General features: G+C 37.6%; 1 protein-coding gene across 1 annotated transcript in view; it reads right to left on the reverse strand.

Annotated features, from left to right (window-relative positions):
* The window catches only part of TLL1 (tolloid like 1), a 150809-nt gene that overhangs the window by 23971 nt on the left and 114260 nt on the right, over window positions 1-12578 (reverse strand). Inside the window, exons 10-13 of the mRNA XM_063310035.1 lie at window positions 9906-10008; window positions 8891-9007; window positions 7757-7902; window positions 5992-6187 (exon numbers count right to left, since the gene is read on the reverse strand). Of these exons, the coding sequence (XP_063166105.1) occupies window positions 5992-6187; window positions 7757-7902; window positions 8891-9007; window positions 9906-10008 (562 nt within the window). The remainder of the gene's footprint in view (window positions 1-5991; window positions 6188-7756; window positions 7903-8890; window positions 9008-9905; window positions 10009-12578) is intronic.

The following is a 12578-nucleotide window of genomic DNA, read 5'->3' on the forward strand; positions in this document are numbered from 1 at the left end:
AAGAGTGAATCAGACTGGGTAAGAGTGTTTGTTAAGTATTACCCTGTGGTTATAAGAGCAGCAAAACAGAGTTGTTTTGTTGATCTCATTGTATCTGCGGATTGCGATCCAGCAGCTCTATTTAAAATGACTCTGTCTTTGCTGAAGAGGGCCAAGTTGGGAGAGGATATTTCATAGCATCTGTTAGTTAAAATCTCTTGGATTCACTTGAGGTGGACTCCTCTTGTGCAGGTCCTCTGGAGTTGGCTGAGTCATGGGGTGATATGGTTATCCGGTAAGAATTTTTTCCTGTTGACATTGAGAAAGTGGACAGGGTCATTGGAGTTGTTAAGTGCATCTGCCTGTATTTTAGATCGATGCTCCTCCTTGTTGGTTAAGATCTCCCTAGAGGTGAGCTCCCGGTGGGGAAGATGGCAATTTGAGTGGCTCCTTTGAATTGGGAGATGATGCCATAGTGGATTTGGGGCTTGGGTGGGACCCTTGTAGCCTGAAGAATTCTCTGGAGTTAAGGAGAATCCTACTGTAGAAATTGACCCATTTGTGCTCTGGACAGCTGTTCCTTGTGAGAAGATTGCAAAATAGAGATTTTTACAATCGGCTGATGAGTTGAGCAGCTGGGAGGCAGGGTTTACAAGCAAGTTGGAAGCTGTGGTGAAGCCAGGAATAAACGGACACTAGAACTGACTCCCCCATTTCTAAAACATTTTTTTATAGCTTATTATATTTTTAGTTATAGAGAGGCTTTCTTTGGTTACAGATAAATTTTTTCTCTTGGAGATTTTTAGTATTTTGGAGACTATTATACAAAAAGGCTGATGTGGATACTGGGATTTGCTTATCTAGCAAAAAGACGGAGGCTTGGATTATTGGCTGTTTTGTAAGAAAATTTCTTTAAGGATAATTAAAAAGTTTACCTTTTAATGAACCTGCATTTATGGTACCAGAGCTTGGATTGTATGATTAAATGGGAAAAAAATGGTTACTTTATAATGCTTGATCAATGGGAGAATATGTGGAGTAAAGGATTGAAATTTACACTGAATAATAATCTGAGAGAAATTTTTTATAAAATGATGTTTCATTGGTATTTAACAACAGATAAATTGTCGAAGATGTATAAGGGAGTGTCCAATATATGTTGGAAATGTAATCAGTGTGAAGATACTTTTCACCATCTTTGGTGGACATGTATGAAAGCTAAGAAATACTGGGATCAGATATGTACTTTAATTCAGAGAATTCTCAAAATAAGTGTACCACTGAAACCAGAGGTTTTCCGTTTAGATTTGATGGATAAACAGAATGAAAGAAAAAATGGGACTTTGTTTCTATATATGATAACAGCAGCAAGACTTTTATATGCACAGAGGTGGAAGGATTTACAAATACCTACAATGGAAGAATGGATGGTGAAGTTAATGGAATTGGCTGAGAAGGTGAAATTGACTACTTTGATTAAAGAAAAGACTTTGTAAAAACTATGTTTCTACTTGGAAACTGCTTTTGGACTTCTTGCTTGAAACTGAAAAAAATGAAACTTTAATTCTGGGATTTGATTATTAGAATTGTTTATGATTATAGAAATATTGTGTACTATTGTTAATTTTGGAATAAGAGGCTAATGTATCTTATATTTGTATCTGTACCAAAGAAAGTTGAAAGTTATTCTTTTTTTGTTTCTTTTTGTTTCTTTTCTTTTTCTTTTTTGCACTGTTAATTTTGCTCTTTTTCTGATCTTTTCTTCTTTTTTTTCTGTTTCTTTATATTTTATTTCTTGTTGAAACTTAATAAAGTTTTATGTAAAAAAAAAAAAAAACCTCCCTAGAGGTGGCATGTGGTTGGGTCCAAGTGGTGGTGATTTTTTCCCTCAGAAGAGAAATAGTCCCACATGTGGTTAAGGAGTCAGGAAAAGGAAGGGAAGGGAAGGGAAGGGAAGGGAAGAGAAGGGAAGGGAAGGGAAGATTGTTGAGAAGGTGGTTGCCCTGGATGAAATGGATTATCTGGATCTTTTTCAGTCAGGTTTCAGACTTGGGCACAGTATGGATATGGCATAGGCCAAGTTTGCTGGTAATATTAAAGACATTAAAGACCTTTGACATTGGGTCTGAGAGTCTGACCCACTGGATGAATTTTTTTTCTTGGCACTTATGTGTTTGCATGTTGTTGTTTTAGTTTATATTTTTAAATGTTGATTATGGGTTTTAATCAACTTTCTGCTATTTACTGATAATATACACTGCCCTGAGTTGAACAGCTATAGAAATCAATTAAATAAATAAACACTTCTATATCCAGTTATATTCAACTGATTCTTGTAGTGTGTCCACTCAGTTGTATATTCTAATTTGCATAACTCTATATAGAGAGAGTCCATCACCACCCCTTTAGGTTTCGCTTTTTTGGCTACCTCCAGTATAATTTCAGCAAAGGATCGTTACCTTGTTGTGTTGGAGCTTGAGCACCTCAAAGATGCCATGAGCTAAACCGTGAAGGGCCACCCAAGACGGGAAGGTCATGACAGAGAGGTCAGACTAAATGCGATCCCTGGGGAAGGTAATGGCAACCCACCCCAGTATTCTTGCCATGAAAACTAAATGGATCAGTACAACCAGAGATATGTCGGTATACCATCGGAAGATGAGACCCCCAGGTCAGAAGATGGTCAAAATGCTACTGGGGAGGAACAGAGGATGAGTTCAACTAGCCCCAGACGTGATGACGCAGCTAGCTCAAAGCCGAAAGGATGGCTAGCGGCTGACGGTGCTGGTGGTGAACGGCAAATCCGATGTTCTAAGGATCAACACACCATTGGAACCTGGAATGTAAGATCTATGAGCCAGGGCAAATTGGATGTGGTTACTGGTGAGATGTCAAGATTAAAGATAGACATGTTGGGCGTCAGTGAACTGAAATGGACTGGAATGGGCCACTTCACATCAAATGACCACCAGATCTACTACTGTGGACAAGAGGACAACAGAAGAAATGGAGTAGCCTTCATAATTAATAGTAAAGTGGCTAAAGCAGTGCTTGGATACAATCCCAAAAACGATAGAATGATCTCAATTCGAATTCAGGGCAAGCCATCTAACATCACAGTGATCCAAATATACGCCCCAACCACAGATGCTGAAGAAGCTGAAGTAGAGCGGTTCTATGAGGATCTGCAGCACCTACTGGACAGCACGACTAAAAGAGATGTTATTTTCATCACGGGAGACTGGAATGCTAAGGTGGGCAGTCAAATGACACCTGGATTACCTGAATTACAGGTAAGCATGGCCTGGGAGAACAAAATGAAGCATGACATAGGCTAATAGAATTTTGCCAAGACAACTCACTCTGCATAACAAACACTCTCTTCCAACAACCTAAGAGACGGCTTTATACATGGACTTCACCAGATGGACAACACCAAAATCAGACTGACTACATCATTTGCAGCCAAAGGTGGCAGACATCTATACAGTTGGCAAAAACAAGACCTGGAGCTGACTGTAGTTCCGATCACGAACTTCTTATTGCACAATTTAGGATCAGACTAAAGAGATTAGGGAAGACCCACAGATCAGCTAGATATGAGCTCACTAATATTCCTAAGGAATATGCAGTGGAGGTGAAGAATAGATTTAAGGGACTGGACTTAGTAGACAGGGTCCCGGAAGAACTCTGAACAGAAGTTTGCAACATTGTTCAGGAGGCAGCAACAAAATACGTCCCAAAGGAAGAGAAAATCAAGAAGGCAAAATGGCTGTCTGCTGAGACACTAGAAGTAGCCCAAGAAAGAAGGAAAGCAAAAGGCAACAGGGATAGGGGGAGATATGCCCAATTAAATGCAAAATTCCAGAGGTTAGCCAGAAGAAATAAGGAATTGTTTTTAAACAAGCAATGCACAGAAGTGGAAGAAGACAATAGAATAGGAAGGACAAGAGACCTCTTCCAGAAAATTAGAAACATTGGAGGTAAATTCCAGACCAAAATGGGTATGATCAAAAACAAAGATGGCAAGGACCTAACAGAAGAAGAAGAGATCAAGAAAAGGTGGCAAGAATATACGGAAGACCTGTATAGGAAGGTTAACAATATCAGGGATAGTTTTGACGGTGTGGTCAGGGAGCTAGAGCCAGACATCCTGAAGAGTGAGGTTGAGTGGGCCTTAAGAAGCATTGCTAATAACAAGGCAGCAGGAGATGACGGCATCCCAGCTGAACTGTTCAAAATCTTGCAAGATGATGCTGTCAAGGTAATGCATGCTATATGCCAGCAAATTTGGAAAACACAAGAATGGCCATCAGACTGGAAAAAATCAACTTATATCCCCATACCAAAAAAAGGAAACACTAAAGAATGTTAAAACTATCAAACAGTGGCACTCATTTCACATGCCAGTAAGGTAATGCTCAAGATCCTTCAAGGTAGACTTCAGCAATTCATGGAGCGAGAATTGCCAGATGTACAAGCTGGGTTTAGAAAAGGCAGAGGAACTAGGGACCAAATTGCCAATATCCTCTGGCTAATGGAAAAAGCCAGGGAGTTTCAGAAAAACATCTATTTCTGTTTTATTGACTATTCTAAAGCCTTTGACTGTTGGACCATAACAAATTGTGGCAAGTTCTTAGTGGTATGGGGATACCGAGTCATCTTGTCTGCCTCCTGAAGAATCTGTATAATGACCGAGTAGCAACAGTAAGAACAGACCACGGTTTAAGATTGGGAAAGGAGTATGGCAGGGCTGTATACTCTCACCCTACCTATTCAACTTGTACGCAGAACACATCATGCGACATGCTGGACTTGAGGAATCCAAGGTTGGAGTTAAAATCTCTGGAAGAAACATTAACAATCTCAGATATGCAGATGATACCACTTTGATGGCTGAAAGCGAAGAGGAACTGAGGAGCCTTATGATGAAGGTGAAAGAAGAAAGTGCAAAAGCTGGCTTGCAGCTAAACCTCAAAAAAACCAAGATTATGGCAACCAGCTTGATTGATAACTGGCAAATAGAGGGAGAAAATGTAGAAGCAGTGAAAGACTTTGTATTTCTAGGTGAGAAGATTACTGCAGATGCTGACTGCAGTCAGGAAATCAGAAGACGCTTAATCCTTGGGAGAAGAGCAATGACAAATCTTAATAAAATAGTCAAGAGCAGAGACATCACGCTGACAACAAAGGTCCGCATAGTTAAAGCAATGATGTTCCCTGTAGTAACATATGGCTGCAAGAGCTGGACCATAAGGAAGGCTGAGAGAAGGAAGATCAATGCTTTTGAACTGTGGTGTTGGAGGAAAATTCTGAGAGTGCCTTGGACTGCAAGAAGATCAAACCAGTCCATCCTCCAGGAAATAAAGCCAGACTGCTCACTTGAGGGAATGATATTAGAGGCAAAACTGAAATACTTTGGCCACATAATGAGAAGACAGGACACCCTGGAGAAGATGCTGATGCTAGGGAGAGTGGAGGGCAAAAGGAAGAGGGGCCGACCAAGGGCAAGGTGGATGGATGATATTCTAGAGGTGACGGACTCATCCCTGGGGGAGCTGGGGGTGTTGACGACCGAGAGGAAGCTCTGGCGTGGGCTGGTCCATGAAGTCACAAAGAGTCGGAAGCGACTAAACGAATAAACAACAACACCAGTATAATAAATGATCTGTGCTTCAATGGAATTGAGTTGTGGTCTCCAGTTTAAAATGAACTCTTTAATGAACTCACTAAAAATTAGTGAGAGAAGTTTCTCCTACAAATGCATTCAAATAACTTCATCTTCTGGCTTAGGAAACTGCTTCATAGTGAGAATAAGTGAAAGATGAAAAAGAAGCCCACGGGCTCATAGATCACGCTCAATCTTACTGTCTCAGCAGTGAAGGCTACAGGAGCAGGGGCAGAAGCTGAAAAAATGTCTGAACAATTTTATACTAAGGAAAATCTCTACATTATTTCCCCTTGAAGTTTATTATTAAATGCAACTACCCCACTAACTGCCCAAACTGTTACCTTTAAAAAAATTAGCAGCAAATCCTGCTTTATTGACTGTTCCATCAGAAACGAACTTCATCCACAGGGTATTTGAGGTAGATCTTATATCTTCAGGTTTATCATAGCCACAAAAATGGCCAATCAAAGGGCTGCTTTCACTCATTCCATCTCGGACTTCTAAATAATCATAGGCACAATTATCGTGCCTCTCAATCTGCAAATAAAAAATGGTATTTGATCAAAATTATAATGTGCATACTTCTGCTATCAATTTTTCAGATTAGCTGCATTACTTAGTTTTTAGTATAAAAATCTTTGCTATCTAATTATATAAGCTTCTTTACACCCCATTAAGAATAAATTTCATGGATTTGTAATATACTATTTTCCTGGGAAAAAGTATTTAAATTCTGAGCAGAGCTTCTCTGACAAGTAAAATTAAATTGGAATGAAATTAAATTATGTTGGGCACCAAGTGATGTATATTTGCCATCATATGGCCAAAGCTGAACTTAAGGAAGATCCAAAATCAGAAGCAGGAAAAGTTATGAAGCTTGGAAATTCAACAGTTAATGAAATAATGCAGACATGTTTAATTTGCAAATGATACAGGTGCTCCTGCTATCTCAGAAACTGTAGTTTGTTGAGCAAAACAAAAAACAAAACATTTTTAATATGGCCATGCACAGTCTAAGCTGGAATAATTCTTTACCTTAGATATGCACAAAGCCACAGTAAACATTTAACGTCCCCACACTGATTCAGGTCAGTGGTCCATTGAGACTAGCAATGCCTAATTTGGAAGCCATATTTCTTTCATATGTTCAGGCAGCAGGGAAACTAGTATCTTTAAAAAGAGAGATTGGCAGCTGAGCTGACACCTGCAAGGCTTCCATTTTATAACTGTGGTGTTTAAGGGCTATCTTGTAATTTACTGGCAGTTACAGCTTTTCCCTCAGTTCTTAGACAAGATGAGTTTCACGAAGACGGCTTTCTGATCTTTTGACATTTCTTTAGGATACAATCCTGCAACCTGAGTTTGTTGACTACGTGCAGGATTGCAGATTTGAATTCCCATAGTTTTTAACAGCTAATGAAAAGGAAACAGAAACAAACCAAAGATATAATAAAAACCATAACTCCCTATATAAAAACTTTATAAAGCTTTTTTTTACTATGATTCATTTATATAATTCTATTTATATAAATGAATCTACCTACCTACTTATTTTTAAATCACTGTGATACTAGGGGAGTTTGAACATTTTTTTTTATTTTCCTAGCCCAGATATAACATGATTCAAAACAAGACTCATTTAATAGTATACAATAAATATAGCAGTGAATATGACAGAATTATATTGTAGAAGTATCAAAATAAAAATTAGCAGCTATTATAAAATTCATTACAATTTTGGTCCCTGATAAATATCAACATGAAACAATTGTGTGAAGAGAGAAAAGAGAACAAAGAGATTTTAGAAAGAAATAAAAGTCCTATTCCTTAAAGAGTCTTGTGGAACAGGGTTAGTTATTTTCCAAAAGAAACTATTGTCAGTTTTTAAAACATTCCAGTTCAAATAGTTCATATAACATAAAACCCTTCCATCTTTTGAAATTTCTGCAATGAAAAAACTATCAGTGAAAGGAAATACAAACTAGTGTATGGCATTATGTTATACAGAGAATGCTTTGTGTCTATACTGGCTTAATGAGGATTCCCTTAAATGTCACTGTCATTTAGCCACAGGATGGTTTGCTCAGATCAGTTAAAAGGCTTTACCTCAAATGCCTGAAAGGTTAATCCAACGTTGTAGTTCTCTGACACTGTTATTTTCCACACACATTCTTTCATTGGTCTGTAGTCATCAGGATAATTAGGAGACTGGATCTGGCCTTCATTTTTATGTATCTCACCTCCACAAATTGCTGAAGAATACAAAAGAAAAAAATTAAGCATACTTCCAATGTTTACATTTTCTCTGTTTTTTAAAATGAGTGGTCACTCATGCCTGGAGGACCCATTCAAATGACAAAATATGTGAATCCTTCATCAACTGTTCCTGATAACATTTATAATTTTAAATTGTATGCAGTGCAATCAATCTAGAGTATGTGTAAATTGCAGACTGGATGGGAGCCATAGGATATGACCCAGCAGCTTCAGTGTCTGGGCCAACACCTGTTAATGCAGGGGTTTCCCTTTGTCTCCCATGAAAGGGAAATGCTTGGCATGCACAATGGGAAATCTGCAGTGCATGGAAAATTCCTTATCAGAAAGGAAGCCCTAAGCATGCAGAACCTGGTAAGCTGCCACAGTTTGCAGGTTTATTGCTACTCAGAAACATCCAGACCTACTGAGAGATTGGAACACAAAAAGGACTTTAAGATAAATGAAAGTTGTGTAAGACAATAACTATATCGCTCAGGTAATCTATGTGAGAGACACCTGATAATTATTCAGGGGTATTATTCAGGGGTAGAATGTAAAAAAACTCTATTGATCTGGGTTGGGCTCCACATCCATATCCACATCCACACTCACACTCACACCTACCCACCCATCTTTACTTGAACACATAAGGCAGTCTTCTCCAATTTGACCCATTACAGATATATTGGGACTATAATGCCAAAATCTCAGCAAATTTGGCCAGTGGGGAAGGCTGCTAGATATCCTGGAAGTATTCTATCTAATTGCTCAAATCTTTCCTGTATTTTTACTCTTGGAACTCTAAGAAAAGTTTGAGGGAAGAATTTTAGCAAATATTCACTTCAAGAGAAATGATTTAATATTTTAGTATTTGCCTTCTTTTCTTGAAACTGACATGTTATGCCGAAAGGCATATTCTGCTGAATTTGGGCCACAGATATCTGGTATAAAAGCTTAACCCCGTTGATTTTTATAAGGACCCACCTTCATAAATGGCTGCAAAACCTTTTCCTACCCAGTTGCTGCTGCTACGGAACTCGATCCACATTCTGCTATCACTAGATGTGAGGATGTTTGAGAGTTTATCTCCACAGAATCTGCCTAAAAAAATGTAAAAAGTGAGAAAATGCATTTTAAGGCATCTCTTAAGATGATGCCATGGAGTATGATATAAGCAGTCTGAGACACAAACTACAGTTCTTGAAGACAGATCCATATACACACACAGACACAAACACATACATACATACACACAGACACAAAGATATATATATATATATATATATATATATATATAAATAAATTAATATTACTTTTGTTTGGGGGATCTTTTGAGGTTGGCTTAGAATTGTAAATGTCTTTAATTCCCTGGTGGAAAATGGCAATGTGTCACCCACTTAGGGGTACTTCAAGGGTACTTAGGGAGGTTATAACAAAGGATGCACACACAAAGTTTGCTAATCCCTCATTTAGTTGTTCTTCCAGCTTTCACTTTGCCACTGGTTTTACTCAGGTACAGACATAGGTGTTTTGGGGTAGAGTAGGGGACAGATGACAATAATAGACAATAATAGATATATAAACAGCCAGATGAATATAAAATAAAATTTAATACAGAACAAACATTGGAGAAGAAATAGTTTCATTTATTTTTTAAAAATAACATCTTTGTGAAGCAGAAATAATGCAGCTGTGGGAGTGACAGACACCACCTAGTATGCTTAAGCTAAACTATTTTTACCTTTATTCATTCTGAAATTCTTTCATGAGCTAAAGTGTGCCCATAACAGAATAACAAAGCCCTGCCTTCCCCACTTTTACATGTGCACATAATAAAAGAGCTGGGACTTTGATTGCATGATTGTGACTGCAATCTTGATTTTTTACCTCCTCCCTACAGACGCCCCTGCCTGACTAGAAAGGTTAACTCCACTTCCATTTGATGTTGTTATTTCTACATTCAACTTTTCAAAACTGACCACAATAGATAGGTTCATACCAAGCAGAGGTGATTTTCTCCAGTAGCCATCCCTTACTTCAATGTAGTCATACCAGCAGAGGCTGCTCTTGTAGAGGTCCATTGTTGTAAAGTTTAAAACAATCTGGAGATAAGTGCAAAGGAGATAAGTATGATATCCCATTAAATTGATTTGTGGCCTGACTAAAAAGAAAAATTGAAAGCTTTTCTCACCAGCATACTGGCTTTAAAGTGGAATAAGACTATTCCTAAAATAATCTTGGAAATCTTACCCTCTGAATAGCATCATTTGAATATATGGGTCATGTACGTCTTTATGTCAGACAGAGGGAGGACAGGTGGGTGAGAAAAGGGGAGAGAAGGAGAAAGATCTAAAACTGCCCTTAAAGACATAACAGAAGGAAGGGACTGTTAATTTTCTGACAAAAACCTGCAATAAGGATTTTGAACATTTATTTTGTTAGTCATGAGGAATGTAATGGATTGCATCCATTTCATTTTAGATAGTGACACTAGCACTTCTTTAACAGGATCTCACCTGCATATCCATATCATACACATTTATATGAAATGCATTAACTGTGTCCTAGTCATTTCGGTAGTGAGACGTATCAGATGCTGCTAGAAATTTCATCACTCTTATAATAGAGGAAAAAAAATATATAGTGTCTGATTTCTTGCATCCTACAAAGCATTCAGCCCAAGCAGAAGTCAATCTCCATAGCCATGTCTGAGATAAGAACCATTGGTTATTACCATGTTTTAGAATAGAGACAATTGATATGTCTGTTATTTCCTGCAGGGCAGGGGAGGGAATCTTGGAAATGTAGGAAGGGGATAAAAGCTTTTTATTGATTGTTTTAAAGTAAGGTTGAATACTGTGGTTTCAATTGGCCTATTATACAAGTACAAACGTATTGTGATTATAACTATTTCAGAGGTGGCCAATCATTTTGTGGGCAGTGTCTGCCTAAAGCATTCCAATAAGATAAGAGTATTGATTATTTTGAATGGTACCATTTTGCTCTAAGATAGAACATATCATATTTTGAGCAATTGCTTTGAAATGATTATTTGCCACTGTGTAGTGAATGCAATTTCATACTGCAATGGTATACTTCCCTGGCAGCCACTTTGGCATATGTTCTTTGTATCTGTATGGGAATCTATCCTTTCTCTACTTACGATAAGGAAATACAACACTGATATTTGAACAATGCACTTAAATAATTACTTACTGGTTTTCAGCTGTGCATAATTTGCATACAGTACACTATGAAAATCACATTGTATTGAAGTTCTGGAAACAGTTTTGTAATTTTATATTACAAGATTTATAACCACCCAAAATATATCAAGACATATAATAGTTTGGATTCTTCCAGTGGGGACATGGCCAACTAAGCAGCTGTGCCCAAGAGCTCTATGGGCAGATCTGACAATGTGGCTTTTTGGGGGAGCTCAGGCAGGCTTTTCCTGAAGCCCTAGAGCATTTTCATGGACAGACAATGCTCAGAATCATCCCATTTGTATTCCAGAACGGTGCCTCACAGCCAGAGGATCATGAACAGTGTTAGCGCTAATCCGGTAAGAGACACCAGGAGGCTGGGGCGTCAACATTTCCAAACTGCGCTGTAGCCTTAAAGTAAAGCCACCCCATTTCTAAATCACTCAATTTTTTTTTTTTTTAAGTTTATATACTCCAAGAGAGGCTTTCTACAGCAAGGTGCTTATGGTTATTTTTTTGGACTAATTTTTAAAAATCTTTCTAAGTTTTAGTTTGTTTCCACATTTAAATATTAAGAAGGACTGAAAATAAATAAGTGCATCCCTGATATTATTTTTGTATTGAATTTGAAGAATTTGATTTTTCCCTACACATCGTATCTGCTGTTTTGAATCATCAGCTTTCTCTTGTTACTTTCTCTGGGAAGTTGCCCCTTACCACTTTTACCTTTGTACACATTGCCGGAAATCTTCTATTAACTCTTACTTTTGCCAGTTATGTATCTAGGGGGTACCATAATCTACTGCCTGTAACATGGAGGATTTTAAGCAGACATTCTCTGAGCTTCATTGTGAGATCAAACAAATTTTCTATGATTCCTGTCAAGCTATTATGCAAGATATTTGGGACATTGTAGAAAATATTTTACAGTATGTAACAATTGCCTTATCTCATTGACATTGATTTTTTTTTTTAACTGAGCAAGTGGAAACAGTAATTAAGTGAAAGATTTGTAACTAAATTTCACCATCTTGTGTTACTATTATAATGAGGAGTAACAAATATAGTTACATTAAATTCTACTAATACTTCTCTGTTATTATCAAAATGGGATTTTACACATATATTTTCAAATATTTTTTTTAGTTAAAAATGAACCCAGGAACATGATATTCATATATTCTCTGCAATATGCATACTTTTAACACTTTGCCTAAGTTTTGTTTTGTCATATAGTACATGAGCCAAATGATGGCCTAGGAGCCAGAGAAGTGAAATCTGCCTTCAGATTTCTACAATAAACTAAATGTTGGCTGTTATGTTCAACTCTTAGTGGCACTGGCTATGGCACTAATAAACATCTAGGCCCTTCTGCCCTTTGATCATGACTATTGGAACTGGTGCAATCTGTTTATAAGGTTTTGATTGAAAACTGGGACCCAAATAGTTAACACACAAAATGGTTA

This window comes from Candoia aspera, chromosome 8, assembly GCF_035149785.1.
Source record: "Candoia aspera isolate rCanAsp1 chromosome 8, rCanAsp1.hap2, whole genome shotgun sequence".
In the NCBI taxonomy this organism is placed as follows: domain Eukaryota; kingdom Metazoa; phylum Chordata; class Lepidosauria; order Squamata; family Boidae; genus Candoia; species Candoia aspera.